Raw genomic sequence first — 17,980 nt, 5'->3', positions numbered from 1 at the left:
TCCTTGTTCTGAAAAGTTGGAGGCAGATATTTGAGTGCACAGCCTGCGTTTTCCTTCCTCTGAGACAGCCTGCAGCAAAGCCTTTTAGGAATTCTAGCAAGCAGCTTTGAAAAGTGCCAAAAACCTTTACAAATATAATTCTGTCCAGGATTTCTCCTGAGTGAAATCAAGTCAGTAATATAAATACTCCATTCTTCTTCTGATTCATCAGCAGGAAAGCAAGGGTTCATTAGGAAGCGTGGCAGCCAAAAGTGACGAGCAGCTTCAGCTTTGAACGATTTATGGTACCGGCTCTGACGCGACAGACAAAACCGGAGGAAAACTGAAGATGACCGAAGCGATAGCTAAGTGGGGTTTTCCAGGTGCACCTCACGAGGGGACGCCTTTAAAAGATTTGAGGTGAAAAAAAGAATTTAAAAGCTGACGAGAAATTAATTGTTACGTTTACAATTTGTCTCTGAATTAACCGCTCATGAATACATCTAGTCTAAGAGTGAGATTTAGCGACATTCCTTAGTATGGATCTCTTCCTTCGGAAAGCTCTGACGTCTAGAGGAGGAAAGCACCACCCATAAATATTAGCTCTTAACTCCTGGACAACTCAATAAATGGCTTTTCCCGTCTCCCGAAACCTGGGTCCTGACCATTTCACAGCAGTGACACCCTGCACTTCCACGCACCAGCAATACTACAGCTAAACCCGCAGCAGGAAACTCATTTTGGATTCTTCAAGCCTCTCAAAGAAAAATGCCCAACATTTTCGGTTTTGCACTACTGCCTTTAAGGCAGGTATTAACAAAAATGCGCTTTGCTTATTGAACCATAATCTCTCTGTCATTATGTATGATTATGGTTATTAAACATCTTTGATAGGTGACTGGAATACGCAGTAAGAATGAAGGCAAGTTGTACAAGTGTCAGAAGTGAAAAAAAACCAAGAAAGAAATAACTTATTTCAAAAGCTGAAGATAATTGTGACACTTGCAATTAAAAAAAGAGAGATTAGCTTACTTGCTCATAACTGATGGACGAACAATGCGTTGTGCACTCTCCTATGCAGGACAACTGTTCTTTTAGCCACAGGTCCAATATGACAAGGAATAAATCACAGGCCTCTTGTGAATATATTTTGCAGTCCCTAGAGGTGCTCTCTGCCCAGAATGACCGTGGTTAATCTATCGGCAGGTGGTGTTTCTGGCTATGCCTCACCCTCTCTGCTTGCCAGTGTCATCTCCCCTGTCCAACACTTGGCAGAAAAAGGTTATCTGGTGCTGAGAACATGCTGTTTGCTGCTCAGGTACCTCCAATAGATTATACTGCATTGTATTTACTCAAGCCTAAACGTTATGAATTATGTAGGACAAGAACTACGAGCTCTCTCTGGGCACATGCTCTGCTTCACAAAACTGCATTTATTTATGAAGCAATAAAAAAAAAAAAAAAAAAGATGTACAATATAGGAAAAGAATTTGATTTTAAAATAAACCATCACAAATAACCCCACTTTCTCAAGCCACGGTTTACACAACATCACAAAGAAATCCATGAAACCACTGCTGTTTGTTAGTTTTTCTTAACAGATGTATGGCCACACAAGCAAGGAAATGAGCTAAATGTCTTTAATGTTCGATGTTAAATGGGTGTTCAAGCAAATAGATCATCATGCTGCTCCACGGTATTCCAGCAAGCAGCCACGCTCAGCTTTCTTCTCACCTGTTGGTGTCCCTGGCCACGTCCTCGTACACGCTCTGCACGCCGATCTCCAGCCTCGTGCAGCCGTAGGACAACATGTCACTCAAATGCCGCTTCAGGCAGTAATCCGGCCTGGTCTCTATCGTTATCCCAATGCATTTTGTCAGGCTTCGTTCTGAGTACCTGTCAAAATAAACATAGAATCAGAGAATCATAGAAAGTTTTGGGTCGGAAGGGACCCCTAGAGGGACCCCATCTAGTCCAACCCCCCCGCAGCGAGCAGGGACACCGCTAACTAGATCAAATTGCTCAGAGCCCCGTCCAACCTGGTCTTGAATGTTTCCAGGGATGGGGCCTCCACCACCTCTCTGGGCAACCCGTTCCAGTGTTTCACCACCCTCATTGTAAAGAATTTCTTCTTCCATGCTCTACTAAAATCGCAAAGTCGTCACAAGTGACTTCAGAAGTTTCCAGCATCTTCCAGGTGAGGGTTTCTTCGTCACAGAACTAAACTCCAGGTTAAAACCCTCAAAAATCCCAGCAGCCAGGCTGCCCTCACGCTTATTGCAATGCACGGATGAAATGACGCACAAATCTGAACACTAATGAAAGCCTGGGGTTTGCTTTGTACGAAAGAGAACTGGGTTGTGGCAGCCTCGCGGGGCTTTTTTAAATAGGAATATAAAATAATAAAATAATAAAATAATAAAATAATAATAATAAAATAATAAAATAATAAAATAAAATACTGAGGAAGACGCTCCCAGACCAGACTGAGCCTTCAGTACTCATCATCTGGAAACAGAGCCTGGGCAAAGAAAAGTCAGAGTAGGCAATGAGAACCGTGTTCGGTTTCAGGGATAAACCCGAGGCAGTTTCCGCACTCGCTCCTGCTCAGACCCTGGCGATGACACGGACCTCACGTTAGGGAGGGTTTGGTAGGGTCAGCACATTTTCGTTTGATGGTCACAGTGCACGGGTAGACCGCAGAGACTGGGACAAGAACCCACCGCCTTCTCACGAGAAAACGCACAAGACTGACTGTGAGAAATTCTACAAATCCCCTCCCTTTGTGAGCAAGCGGCACGCTCTCAACTTCACTGCAGTCTAGCACTGAAACAAAATTCACTGTTCACGTTTTTCCCTCTCCTCTCCCATTTATCACCGGATGTCTAACAGAGACTAATCATTCCAGCTAGTAGAAAACTCCTCCACTGATGCCAAATGGTAAGTTTACTGACCTACGAGAGAGCGAAACAAAAGAAAAAAGTAATCCAAAGCAGCCTTGAACCAAAGTTCACAATAGGAAACCATCAATCCACGTAGCCTCCAACACCTCCAGCAAGGATTATATCCCTTTCCATAAATGAAACATTTCACTTGATTGTCTTTCCTGCAGAATACGGTGGCTGTATAAGAGGGCTGCAGCACAGGAGAAAAGTCTTACAGTGGGAAGAAGGAAACTTCTTCTTTGGAAACCATTTGAAACTGCAGAGAGGAGCTGGATAATTCCCAAACCGGGATGTGGGCAGGATTAACAGCCACTGTTTGGGAGGAAGATCGGTCTCTTTAACGGTCCCAAACGATGACGATCTCAGTATTAATATTAAATGTTGCTGAAAAGAGGACACCTTGAGTAAGAGAGAGATGTTACGCTGCTACCTGAAAGAATATTGCACGCCGAAATCACAAGGATGACTGACTTCAGCTCTTTATTAGGTGTTCCATAAAGATTCATCACCCGGCTTCGGATAGCTGGGAACTTCTGAATCAAAATAAAGCTCCAGAGTCTACCTTAGACCACAACAGAGGTCAAGTTTGACCAAAAAAACTTCCAAAACCCCACCACCCTCAAAACCTCCCCCAAAAAACAGCAACACGCACCAGTGGGCTTGGACTCACAAGCAAAAATATTGACTCCCTTCAAACTGTTAAAGCCTAAGATCTCCAAAGACCAAGATATTTGGAGGACAGAATGTAATGGCTGTCAAAATAAGCATCTTAAAAAAAAAAAAAACCCAACAAAAAACCACGTAAAACATTTGGGAGTTTGTGGCTCACTGATCTGCCAGACTAACAGAACAATTGCTTCTCACGTCAGGGAAACATTGCCAACGCGCGATTCATTAACGTCAAACTGAAAAACGCTCCAAGACGTGATTTGCAAGAATTAAAAAGAGAAATTTTAACTGGTGGGGGAAGTCACCAGATAACTCGCCCTTCATGCCAGAGGGTACGTGCCCATATGAAGCACCTGCATTCAGGCTAGAAATCTTGAGGGGAGATGAAAAAAACCCATACAACCCCCAACTAACAAATTCATGGCTAAGGTCTAAAATGCTGAATGGAACGAATACCAACCGACCTTAAACTACAACATCTACTAAGGGCACCACCAGGATTTCAGTATGGTGTAATGGCTGGTAAAATTGTCTTGCCCAACTCTATGTCGTAAAGCCAAGTGTGTCTTCACAATAACTGCAAACGCAATTTGCCAGTGGTGCCCAATCCTCTGTCTCGGGCACTACCTCTCAGCCCAAACCACCACCTAACAAGAGCAGATCTTGCAAAAAAACACGGAGGCAAAGAAACAAGGCACACTTCAGCCTTCTCCTGTCTGCTTCATCATGGAGCTGCCTCCCTTGAGGGGTCTGAAGAACAAGTTTGATGAGGAGCGGCTGAGGGAGCTGGGGCTGTTTAGTCTGGAGGAGGCTGAGGGGGGACCTCACTGTTCTCTACAACTGCCTGAAAGGAGGTTGTAGTGAGGTGGCAGTTGGTCTCTTCTCCCAGGTAATTAGTGATAGGACAAGAGGCAATGGCCTCAAGTTGTGGCAGGGGAGGTTTCGATTGGATATTAGGAAAAATTTCTTTACTGAAAGAGCGGTCAGGCCTTGGACCAGGCTGCCCAGAGCAGTGGGGGAGTCCTCATCCCTGGAGGTTTTTACAAAAAGTATAGATGAGGCACTTCAGGATAAGGTTTAGTAGGAACGGTGGTGTTGGGTTGATGGTTGGACGTGATGATCTTAGAGGTCTTTTCCAACCTATGATTCTATGATTCCCTCAGCCAGCAGCACAGCCAGGTTGTTTGGGGTTTTTTTTGGTCTTTATTTGCTGATAAACATACCTATAGAAGTCCTTCTTGTTGCCCTTGGAGTTTCAGCTCCAGCTAAGCTTTCCAAATGTGCCCTCTGCCTGCCTGTATCCCTCCTGGGTACGTGGCACCTCCTCTCACCTTCTTCTCCAGGACTTCCCCGTTAGGCAGTTAGGCAAAGCCTGCTTGGTTTCCTGCACATCAGGACGCACTGTCTTTGCGATTTGAGGAGGTTATCCTGGAAGATATCCTGAATATTTTCTAAATATCCTAAGTATTTGCTAGATATTTCGCTATGCTTACCTGGGCTTATTCACCCTTCAGGGCATTCTCCCATGGGATCCTGCCGTTCGGTTCCCTGAAAAGGTTCAAATCTGTTGTCCTCAATTCTGACGTCTTTATTCTCCTACTCGCATCCCTCAGGACCTTAAGCTCTAAAATCTCAGAGTCATTGCAGCCAGGACCACATCCTTCCCTCAACCAGCTCTTTGCAAGTAGCAGATCCAGGAACGCACCTCTCCTAGGCACTGGATGAGCCAACTATTTCAAAAGGTCATCAAAATACACTCCAGAAATCTCCTAAATTAGTGGTGTTCAACCATGTTGCCCTTCCAGCAGGCATCAGGGCATCAGACTAGATTCGGGGAGTTTTGTATATCGCTCATTAAGTGCATATATTCTAATGCTTACATCATTTTCATACCTTTTCTTAGCACTATCGTCAGTTTTTAAGCATTCTTCTTGTTGCCTTTGATACCAAAAACAGCCACAGAACTTTGCAGACACACCAGAACTATATCCAGATGGAATATGATTTGCCTATTCCTATCCAATTTTCCACTATTTATACAGTCAAGGGTAATTTGGCTGCTGAATCATACAGAAAGCTCATGACAATGTGACTTAACTCCTAAATATTTTCTAGATATTTCGCTGCTTCTCAGAACAGATTCCTGCACCATTCCTAGAAAAACAGCCTTACATTTTCCCATAATAAAATGCACAGCTTTCTTGTACACAACTTACTATGGAATACAGGTTTATCCCTTATTTGCCCATCTCCAATATTGATAGCTCCTGCCAACCCTTAGAAATTACTATTTTAACACAAGTATTAAACACAAGGCCCAGAGGCAAAACCAACAGAATTCTATTACAAACCATTCTAGGTCAAGGAGAATAATTTCCTGCTATGCCTGTTCTGAAAACCAGTGTAATGGGTGACGTGTTTTTCCAGCCTCTTTTTTAATGCCAAAATACCTCACTGTACCAAGCCAATACTCTCGCAGAAGTTTATGCATATTACACTTCATTGCTCAAAAAAACCCCATGAGCTCACTAACAGGGTACATGATTTATCACGATAATGAGGATGATGGATTTGCCTTCATCTTTGAAAACAACAGACATCTAGCCACGCACCTTGCCGGAATGGCATGCTAGCCAAGGCAGACATGAAGAGGGAACAGACTCTATCCAACCAGGCAGACAGCCTGAAAAGCAGGTATCTAGAGCTCTGCAGAGAGGGACTTGGGATACTCAGCCACAAGAGGTTAAGGCGACCTTGTTGATGACCAACACAAGGAAAACTATTATTAACTGAAGACCAAAACAAGCAAAAGAGAGAAAGCCCTCCCTGGGAGGGAGCTGGTGGAGGAGCTGGCCAAGCCACTCTCCATCATCTATCAGCAGTCCTGGCTAACAGGGGAGGTCCCCGGTGGCTGGAGGATCACCAGTGTAACACCCATCTACAGGGAGGGCTGGAAGGAAGATCCCGGGAACTACAGGCCTGTCAGCCTGACCTCGGTGCTGGGCAAGATTATGGAGCGGTTCACTCACCAGGCATGTGAAGGACAACCAGGGGATTAGGTCCAGCCAGCATGGGTTCATGAAAGGCAGGTCCTGCTTGACCAACCTGATCTCCATCTATGACCAGGTGACCTGCCTAGTAGAGGAGGGAAAGGCTGCAGATGTCATCTACCTGGACTTCAGTAGGGCCTTTGACACTGTTCCCCACAGCATCCTCCTGGAGAAACGAGCTGCCCATGGTTTGGACGGGTGTACTCTTCACTGGATAAAGAACTGGCTGAATGGCCAAGCCCAGAGTGGTAGTGAATGGAGTGAAACCCAGCTGGTGGCCAGTCACAAGTGGTGTTCCCCAGGGCTCAGTTTTGGGTCTGGTCTTGTTTCACATCTTTAATAATGATCTGGATGAGGGGACTGAGTGCTCCCTCAGTAAATTTGCAGATGACACCAAGCTGGGTGGGAGTGTTGATCTGCTTGAGGGTAGGAAGGCTCTGCAGAGGGATCTGGACAGGCTGGATCAAGGGGCCAAGGCCAACTGTGTGAGGTTCAACAAGGCCAAGTGCCGGGTCCTATCCTTGGGTCACACCAACCCCACGCAACGCTGCAGGCTTGGGGAGGAGTGGCTGGAGAGCTTCCCCAGGGGAAAAGGCCCTGGGGGTGCTGGTCGACAGCCGGCTGAGCAGAAGCCAGCAGTGTGCCCAGGTGGCCAAGAAGGCCAACACCATCCTGGCTTGTACCAGCAATGGAGTGACCAGCAGGACTGGGGAGAGGATCGTGCCCCTGTACTGGGCACTGGTGAGGCTGCAGCTCGAGTGCTGTGTTCAGCTTTGGGCCCCTCACTCCAAGAAGGACATGGAGGGGCTGGAGCGTGTCCAGAGAAGGGCAGCGAGGCTGGGGAGGGGTCTGGAGAACAAGTCTGCTGAGGAGCGGCTGAGGGAGCTGGGGCTGTTCAGGCTGGAGGAGGCTGAGGGGGGACCTCATCGCTCTCTACAGCTCCCTGAAAGGAGGGCGTAGTGAGGGGGAGTTGGTCTCTTCTCCCACGTAACCAGCGATAGGACGAGAGGCAATGGCCTCAAGTTGTGTCAGGGGAGGTTCAGATTGGAGATCAGGAAAAATTTCTTTCCTGCAAGAGTGGTCAGGCCTTGGACCAGGCTGCCCAGGGCACTGGGTGAGTCCCCATTCCTGGAGGGGTTCAAGAACCGTGTGGATGTGGCACTTGGGGACATGGTTTAGCAGGCATGGGGGTGTTGGGGTGACGGTTGGATTTGACTTTAGAGGTCTTTTCCAACCTTAATGATTCTATTTTAAATTATATGAACCTAAGTTGAAAACTCCACACATGACGGTCTTGTACATACAATTTCAACTGATTCCCAGGTTCATTCTGGCATTAATACCTATGTTGCACATTTCTTCTGGAACCTGAGAATGGAGATGGATTTTATCTTCTCAACCAGCAACACACATCTTACAGTATTTCTCCTCCTTCCCTAGAACAGTCTTATTTGTAACAAAGCAGTGCTGAAGAACCCCCACATAATTAAAAGAATAATCAGAAATCAAGACAACTGTATAGCACAAGATGACAGTGGGGTAATTTTAATAACAGACTGACTACAGAGGTAAATTATGCAAATAAAATAGATGCTAAGCCATACAAAAAAAGGAAATGAGATACAGAGAAACCTTAACATTTGTACAGACATAGCTATTGTAAAATCAGTTCTTTTCAGCGTGATTACAGAACTGTCTGTGACAGGAAGAAGCGAAGGAGAGATTATTAATTTTAATCATTAGAGAATATCTGACTGAACTTTCAGAGAAAGCTGGTACATTAAGCAGACCTTCAAATGAGAAGTTGCCTCTAAAATAAGCTTTTTTTTCTGGATCAGAAAGGCACCTACCTCTCCACTAGACACAGCAGTTTGACATAGGGTCTCAGGTACTTTCTCACTTAGAGAAGGAACAGACAGCAGAGTTCTGGCATAAACCAACTAATTCACCAAAGCCTCTACTCGCTCCCGATTAAATGTCGGTCTACAGACAGAAGTCTCATCAGATAAGAGACCTGAACATCAAAGACTCGACTGTTTACAATCTCTGCTACAGCAGCTTCCAGACTCCCCTGGTTGGGCTCAGAGTGGCAGGACGCCAGACAACACAGAGAGACTTTGCTCATCCCAACGAGCTCAGGAAAGATAAACCATAAGAATAAAGCCAGTGGATTAACACAGTGCGTATACAGCACGTTGATGACACACCTTTAAACCATTTATCTGTTTCACACGTTTTGAAGCAGGACAGTACATAAAGAGGTGGCAAATGGAGAGCAAAAGAACAGAAAAAGGTGTAAGAAGCAGCAGAAACAGTTCAAAGGCAGCAGCAGCAGCAAAGAGAACCCATCACCAAGAGCAAGAAGCGTTTAGGTGTACCCATCCATATGGAAAGAACAGAAGCATCTAGAATGACTCACCAAACCCAGCAGTCCCCAAAAACTTGCCTGCAGGACATTCCAGTATTACTTCAAAAGCCAAATAAAACCTTCTTGAAGATGAAGATGGAATAAATTATGAAGATGCTCGTATCACCATTGTTGCTAAAGGATTATCCAAAAGCAGCAGTCTCCACAAAATGAGGTGCTCTGTACTCATACAGATCACAACGCGTGGTCACAGCTTAGCTGGGAAGAAGGCACTGCTGCTCACCTACCCTTCGCCTAGCTCCAAGAGAAAAAAAAACCACCCAGCTGCTAACCTGCCTTAGAAGAGGAGGTCCTTAGAGTCTTGTGGAAGAAGGGAAGTGCTGGAGGGCTGGGTGAGAAAATGAAGAGTTTTCATCAGCAACCAAAGGAGTCCTTGGCAGAAAGTTCCCAGCCTTAACTTTGTGAACAACAAAGCCTGTGAACATCCAGTGTCTCAAACAAGTCTAGCATCTTGAAAAGGCCCTTCTTGTGGCCTTGACGTCAAGGAGCAGGGTCCTAGGTGCAACACAGCTACGGGTGTTCAGGGCAGACAATCCTGTCTATACGTATGGAATTCAGACCAAAAAGTGACACCATTGGTTTCCGAAGAGGAAACTGCTGATACAATCCACAAGTATCCCACGTACCACATCCTCACCTATTACTTAACTGACCTCCTTTTCCTTTATCTCTAATAGCTCTGCTTTATCCCAACGCCAATCTCTGAAACACAGCTAGCAATAACTAATTCAATATCTACAATTTCCTGCTAGTAAACAAAACAGGTGGCATCTTACTCATCCGACGTGTTTCCAGAGTTGCATGTTTGATGATTGCCCAGAGCAGATATTTCTGAGAGCTCAAATGCCAGTTATTTGGCTTTAATAGTGCTCCCTTTTTATTACCGCGTTTCAGTGTTTTCTTTATCACCCCTACCAGAAGTACAACAGACTGCTTCGGTTTCTTAGCAGCATCAGTTCCCCAAGGTTCAGTTTTCAAATACCGAAAAAACTTGCAGTTACTTAGAATACAGTCATTTGTTGACTAAAATATACTTTTCCAATTTTGATAAAGTTACAGTATTTACACCTGCTAAAAGATAAGCGAGAACAAATTCTTTGCTTCTTGTGAAATGCCACTAACAGCTAAGTCACACGTAATGCTGCTCCCTCCTGCTCTGTCACTTGGTGTTGGAAATCCAGGATGGGATCTGGGTTCAAAATAGTATCCATTCTGAAGCAAAAAAACTAGAACTTACCTGTTTTCTCTATTTCTTAATTTGTTTACCAAAGCCACCACCACAACGAACGGATCTGATATCCGAAAATCCTCTCAAGAAAAAGCACAGCACGAGCAGAATCACAGAATCACAGAATAGTAGGGGTTGGAAGGGACCTCTGTGGGTCATCTAGTCCAACCCCCCTGCCGAAGCAGGGTCACCTACAGCAGGCTGCACAGGATCTTGTCCAGGCGGGTCTTGAATATCTCCAGAGAAGGAGACTCCACAACCTCCCTGGGCAGCCTGTTCCAGGGCTCCGTCACCCTCAGAGGGAAGAAGTTCTTCCTCATGTTCAGACGGAACTTCCTGTGCCTCAGTTTGTGCCCATTGCCCCTTGTCCTGTCACTGGGCACCACTGAAAAGAGCTTGGCCCCATCCTCCTGACACCCACCCTTCAGATATTTGTAGGCATTTATAAGGTCCCCTCTCAGCCTTCTCTTCTTCAGGCTGAACAAGCCCAGTTCCCTCAACCTCTCCTCGTAGGGGAGATGCTCCAGTCCCCTCTTACTCATCCGACGTGTTTCCAGAGTTGCATGTTTGATGATTGCCCAGAGCAGTAGTTGAAGAGAAGAAGCAGAAGCGGCACGGTTGTGTTATCACAGAATCACAGAATAGTAGGGGTTGGAAGGGACCTCTGTGGGTCATCTAGTCCAACCCCCCCGCCGAAGCAGGGTCACCTACAGCAGGCTGCACAGGACCTTGTCCAGGCGGGTCTTGAATATCTCCAGAGAAGGAGACTCCACAACCTCCCTGGGCAGCCTGTTCCAGTGCTCCGTCACTCTCAGAGAGAAGAAGTTCCTCCTCATGTTCAGACGGAACTTCCTGTGCCTCAGTTTGTGCCCATTACCCCTTGTCCTGTCACTGGGCACCACTGAAAAGAGCTTGGCCCCATCCTCCTGACACCCACCCTTCAGATATTTGTAGGCATTTATAAGGTCCCCTCGCAGCCTTCTCTTCTTCAGGCTGAACAAGCCCAGTTCCCTCAACCTCTCCTCGTAGTGGAGATGCTCCAGTCCCCTCACCATCCTTGTAGCCCTCCGCTGGACTCTCTCCAGTAGCTCTTCATCCTTCTTGAACGGGGGAGCCCAGAACTGGACACAGTACTCCAGATGAGGCCTCACCAGGGTAGTGTAGAGGGGAAGGAGAACCTCCCTTGTCCTGCTGGCCACACTCTTCTTGATGCACCCCAGGATCCCATTGGCCTTCTTGGCAGCCAGGGCACACTGCTGGCTCATAGTTAACCTGTCGTCCACCAGGACACCCAGGTCCCTCTCCACAGAGCTGCTCTCCAGCAGGTCCACCCCAAGCCTGTACTGGTGCATGAGGTTGTTCCTCCCCAGGTGCAGGACCCTGCACTTGCCCTTGTTGAACCTCATCAGGTTCCTCTCTGCCCAGCTCTCCAGCCTATCCAGGTCACGCTGAATGGCAGCACAGCCTGCCGGTGTATCTACCACACCTCCCAGTTTGGTGTCGTCAGCAAACTTGCTGAGGGTACATTCTAACTCTTCATCCAGGTCGTTGATGAAGAAGTTAAACAAGACTGGGCCCAGTACTGACCCCTGAGGGACACCACTTGTCACCAGCCTCCAACTAGACTCAGCGCCCCTGATGACAACCCTCTGAGTTCTGCCATTCAGCCAGTTCTCTATCCACTTCACCGACCACTCATCCAGCCCACACTTCCTCAGCTTCCCCAGGAGGATATCATGGGAGACTGTGTCGAAAGCCTTGCTGAAGTCAAGGTAGATAACATCCACAGCTCTCCCTTCGTCTACCCAGCCAGTCATGTCATCATAGAAAGCTATCAGATTGGTCAGGCATGATTTCCCCTTGGTGAATCCATGCTGACTACTCCTGATAACCTTCTTTTCTTCCACTTGCTTGATGATGGCCTCCAGGATAAGCTGCTCCATCACCTTTCCCGGGATGGAGGTGAGGCTGACCGGCCTGTAGTTCCCTGGGTCCTCCTTCTTGCCCTTTTTGAAGATTGGAGTGACATTGGCCTTTCTCCAGTCCTCGGGCACCTCTCCAGTCCTCCAGGACCTCTCAAAGATGATGGAGAGTGGCTCAGCAATGACATCCGCCAGCTCCCTCAGCACTCGTGGGTGCATTCCGTCGGGGCCCATGGATTTGTGGATCGCTTAAGCGATCCCTCACACAGTCCTCCTCGACCAAGGGAAAGTCGTCCTCTCTGTAGGCTTCTTCTCTTACCTCCGGGGCCTGGGATTCCTGAGGGCCAGTCTTAGCACTGAAGACTGAAGCAAAGAAGGCATTCAGTAGCTCTGCCTTCTCCGCATCCTCCGTCACCAGGACACCCGCCTCATTCAGCAGCGGCCCCACGTTGTCCCTAGCCTTCCTTTTGCTGCTGATGTAGTTGAAGAAGCCCTTCTTGTTGTTTTTGACATCCCTTGCCAGCTTCAATTCCAGGTGAGCCTTGGCCTTCCTCGTCGCATCCCTGCATGCTCTCACTATGTTTCTGTACTCTTCCCAATCACACTTCAGGCCTAATCACTCTTCCCATCACACTTCAGGCCTAATCAAAGTCGGGCTATTTGCATGGACTAATTAAACGCCTGGCTGTAGCGACAAGGAGACAATAACGATGGCTACAGAGGGAAGGGGGTAGGGGGTTGTTTGGCTTATTTTTATATCATTCACAGCGTTCGTGGAGCAACATCACGTAGAGGACCTCCGGGCACGGAGGCTGTCGCTTTGCTGGAGGGACCCTGCCGCTCCCGACAGCCAGGACCGAGCCGCGCGCGAGAGCTGCTCCGCTCTGACCACGCCGGGCTAATAAATGCACAATTATCTCCAAAGCCATAATCGCTGCCTATTCTCGGAGGACATCCCAGCTGGCCCTGAAAGGTTTGTCTTAGCTCAGGGGGCAAAAAAAGGACACCGAACAGCAGACCCCGACAGGACCTTCCGACACTGCAGGCTTATTTTCTGAGCTCCCATCCATCAAGTTCCAAGGCAAGAGCAAATCAGATAATGGGTTTTTTTTCAGCAACAAATTATCAGCAAGCTGTAACTGAAAACAGCAGGATAAATAAGCATATGCTAGAGTGAAATATTTCAAAGAAGAAAAACGCCTATGCGTGGCTCTAACAGGAGCTGATCTGCAAACCTCTTTTTTACCTCTCAAAACTAAAGGTTTCAGGGCAAAAAGCTGGAATAAGGCTAGCATGAGTAGCAAAGTGCTTATCTCCTCCTCCCTTCTGCTAGCCCTCTGCTTTTCTCCAACCCGTCCCAGTGAGCAGAGCCAAATTATAGTCCCGGAGACCGACGTCTTCGCGTCTCTCCCAGAAGCAGCGACACAAGGTACCAGCTTCCCCGCGCCGAGGCTTAGGGAGACCCACATCTCTGAATCGCCTTCAGATGGCAACTGGAGCATCACTACCAAAAAGTGACCCGGCCTGGAGGTGGAACAAGGGACCTGCACGCTCCAGAAACGCACCAGGAGGGCCTGGGGCCAGTCCAGAGGTGTATTTAGCCCAGGATCCCACCCACCTATGGCTGGTAGCAGGATGCTTAGACCAGAGCAACAGGAGTAGGGCAAGCTGCAGCGGTTATTTTCTTTGAATACTCTCTCAGCTGCCAATTATTTCCTCTTCAGACACTCCCCGAGCCTGAGGTGATACCTTCAGTAGTAGCAGGTGTCTTCAGCACTTCGCAGCTCTCAACGGGTATTTTTCCTACGAATGCATCTGGTCACCCCCCTACGCACCACTCTGTAATGCACAAACCACTGCCTCCTTCATGTTTAATTCCCGTTTCATCCGACGGCCCCGCTTCTTGTGACTTCTTGTGCTGCAGGTGATCATCAACGTTTATCCTTTTTTGGTCTTCTCCGCGCCGCTCAGGATTCCATAGAACTCCATTATATCACTCTCAAATATTTTTTTCCCCTGGTTCCACAGTATCATTTTCCCTCTCCCCTCCCTTATTTTTAAAAAGAAGAACTGAACATAGGTTCAAGCTGTGAAAGCACTGCTGAATTACGTGACAGCATAGCAATATTTCCCAGTTTGAACTCTATTGCCTTCATTATAATCCCTCACACTGAGTCGGTCTTTTAACTAACACCGAGCATCAAGCCTGTGTTTCCCACAGTTATCAGCTATAACTTTAAAATCTTGTTCCTGAGTGGCATTAGCCAACTTGGAGATCATTGTTCTCCAGTAAAATAAGGAAGAATTCTTTCTTATACACGTCGCTCTGTATCCACGCTAATTTTCACCTTTCCCTTCACCAGCTACTCAGCATGGTCAAGACCACCTATTCCAGCACAGATTCTTCTGGGACATCATTAATCACCTTCCACTGTCGTGTAAATTGATCATTTATTCTCTCTCCCAATATCTTTCAAGTATTTATGCATGCAAGGCCTTCTTATTCTCATAATCTTTAAAGAGGTCATTGTGAGGGACTTAATTTTTGGAAATCCAGGTAAAAGTCACACATATTTGTTGAATGCTTCAATGACAACAACTATAACTGGAAATTCTGTGGAAATATTAGCCCATTTCAAGTAGCCAGAGGAAAGGAGCTCACCTGCCATGAGATGAAAATGTGTACTACAGAAACAAGAATCTCTCTATACTCATCCTGCATGAAGAGTGAGATGGCTTGGTTTTTTAGCAGCTAAACAAAACAAAAACTGTTATCCCAGTAAAGACAACTGAGGTCCAACACATCAGCAAAACACAACTTTTTCCAAGGTGTCTGAAAGAAGGACAGGCTGAGGGAGTTGGGGCTGCTCAGCCTGGAGAAGAGAAGGCTCCACGGTGACCTTAGAGCAGCTGCCAGTGCCTGAAGGGGCTACAGGAAGGATGCAGAGGGGCTTTGCACAAGGGTGGGTAGTGATAGGACAGGGGGGAACGGCTCTAAACTAAAAGAGGGCAGATTTAGATGAGATATTGAGAAGAAATTCTTCCCCATGAGGGTGGTGAGGCCCTGGCCCAGGTTGCCCAGAGAAGCTGTGGCTGCCCCCTCCCTGGCAGTGCTCAAGGCCAGGTTGGATGGAGCTCTGAGCAACCTGGTCTGGTGGAAGCTGTCCCTGCTGATGGCAGGTGGGTTGGAACCAGATGAGCTTTAAGGTCCCTTCCAACCCCTACCATGCTATAATTCTATGACAAATTGCTTGTAAAACGCCCACTTCCTAAGCCCATACTCAATCTATTAGTCAAGGAGCATACACGCTTTCCTTCACCACGAGCCAGACACTTAAAATTTCAGCCTAATATACAAATGCCAGTTAAAAAAAAACCCAACCACCCATCTTATACGCGGAAGCTGCTACTAGTCCGACACACCATGCTGATCTCTCCAGCTTGGGTTTTCAGCAGCCAAGACAAGCAGATCAATGAGCCACACAGGGGTGAAACGACAGGTTGGTTGCCTGTGCGCTCAACCAGCCGTCCCAAAACTCCTGTTCTTGCTCCCAGAATGCTTGTACAGACTTTTTAGTTCCTTTGATTACCACTAATAGCATCTGAAAATGACAACCAAAGAAAAGAAGCCACGAATGTCATCCTGAAAGACTTGATAAAACTGCAAGAAGAAGGGGTTCAGATGACCAGAAGCTTGAAGGCACCACGGAACACTGGGCTTGCTGCAAAGGAGGCTAAGATCTCCTGTGCCAAACAGCAGCTCCTCTCCTAGTTAAGAAAAGAAAATAGTTTACAAGTAACTACATGTCCTCCCAGGCTACCAAAACCACACAGGTCACTTCTGAGGGGGTAAAAAACCCCACGTGTGAGGGTTATCAATCCCAAACAGTATGATTTCCAAAGTCAATTGACAGTTTAGGGCGCAGAAGAAAAGCTTGGAAAAAAATACACTCAGCACAATGAGAGAAAATTGGAGACACTTCAAATTATGAAGTTTCAGAAAGAATCAAATGCATTTCTCCGTAACAATTTGGAAATTTCTGTCCAGTAATCCAGGACAAACACTGAATATAGAGTCCTACTCTGTGCTTTAAGCATCAGTTCTGTGCAGCGTGGTGGCCTTAACCCACACCGTATTTCCAGGGGAGAAAAGCTGAAGGCTGCAGGCTGCGTTAGGTTAATAATTCGTTTTGGTCATCCTTTTACCATGCAATATAAAATCTAAAAAGAAGTAACTCTTAGTCCTATTTCAGCTGTCCCTTATGTGGATTCCAGTACAATCTTATTTGACCTTTAGTTAAATTCCACCTCTACCAGGCAATCGATATCAGCTATTCCCACAGGACAGGTTTTACTCTGCGTCCCTTTCTCTCTTCATCCGCGTGTACAGAAGCAGATAACACATCCCATCAACAACAAACGATGTCACCACAGTGACACCGAAGCGCAAGCAGCTCGTCAGCCTGCTGCACGCAGCGAAACAAAGACTGTTCTAAAACTTGGATGAGAAGATGCCCAAGAGTCGCCCTTGATTTCTCACATCTTTGCCGTGCAATTTAGTTCAGGGAAATTCGAAAGAGCAACAGTTTAAATGTCTGTTGCCAAATCGATATGATCAATGACCAGGTCATAATTATATAGACAGTTTACCACAGAATAGTCAATATGTAGTTATAGACAGAGGCTAAAAACGGATTTGGGAGAAAAACAATCCTTCTACCTAAAATTATGAAAGAAATGACACGCCAGTCTCTTTTATTAAATCTAAACTGAAGCTCAAGTTTTTCTTGCTACAGTTGATGAGAGACAGCAATAGGTGAGACTTTTAGGTATTAAACAAAATAAAAATCTAGCTCCAATTTCAGTTCTGATATTGACTCACTGTGGCCTAGGGAAGGTTGCATATTCTTAGTAACAACCACTTCAGAGTTGTTATTGAGGAACATAACCACCTCTGCCGCTGCGGTGCTGCACGCGGTTCTGACGGCCCCATGCCCTAAAAGCTCTTGTTGCACCAAGACAGCGTCCAGTGAAGACCTTGCTTGGCAGTTTCTGCACCTAACTATCGAACAGAATTCATCTCGCCCCCCTCCGACTCCAATATAAACATTTAGCTTGAGGAAAGAAAAACAGCTTGATTGCTGCTTTGAGGAAATGAAGAAATTGTATCAATAAAATTATGAACAGAGCTAATAAAAAGCAGTTATCAGCCAAAACTGCCAGTGAAAAGCTACGGTTTAGCTAATCTTGTTCTCTCGCCAAAGCAACTCCCTCACCTATAAAGCTGCAATGTGATCGCTCTCAAAAAGAGCGCTACAAAATCATACACGCACTTGTTTTCTCCGCACTCATAAAGCCACACGGTCAGGAAGGGGCTAGCCGCAGTAGAATGACCACAAGAACGGCTGGTGCCGTTTCCCTGGCTCCCTTTGCTGTCCATCGTAGCTCCAACTAAGGTGCCAACTGCTACGCAACTTTCAACGGTGACCGAGGTGGGGAAAAACAAAGATCTGGAAAGGAGAATGGGACCTAGAAGCAACGCTGGAAGAAATATGAGGATCTTGCAAAAAGCGATGCAGCATCAAAAACCAGCATGAGCTCAGGGAGTCAGAAGTCAGAGATGAAGGAAAAACACCTGCCTGTGGCTGCAACAGAGCCAAGGCTCTTGGTGTGGGATCCAGCTCATGGATGCAACCACCTGCATTAAGCTGGGGTTCTCATCTCCCATGGCAGTCAGCGGCGCCTGGTCAACAGAGCCC

General features: G+C 46.7%; 1 protein-coding gene across 1 annotated transcript in view; it reads right to left on the bottom strand.

The window, feature by feature from the left end:
• ELP3 (elongator acetyltransferase complex subunit 3) overlaps positions 1-17,980 on the bottom strand; it is a 114,661-nt gene that overhangs the window by 73,752 nt on the left and 22,929 nt on the right. Inside the window, exon 8 of the mRNA XM_075415067.1 lies at positions 1,714-1,875. Coding sequence (XP_075271182.1) covers positions 1,714-1,875 — 162 coding nt within the window. The remainder of the gene's footprint in view (positions 1-1,713; positions 1,876-17,980) is intronic.

The sequence above is a fragment of the Opisthocomus hoazin genome, chromosome 2 (assembly GCF_030867145.1).
Source record: "Opisthocomus hoazin isolate bOpiHoa1 chromosome 2, bOpiHoa1.hap1, whole genome shotgun sequence".
In the NCBI taxonomy this organism is placed as follows: Eukaryota; Metazoa; Chordata; class Aves; order Opisthocomiformes; family Opisthocomidae; genus Opisthocomus; species Opisthocomus hoazin.
Note: the sequence above shows the minus strand (reverse complement) of the source record. Positions and strands in the feature narration are given on the sequence as shown.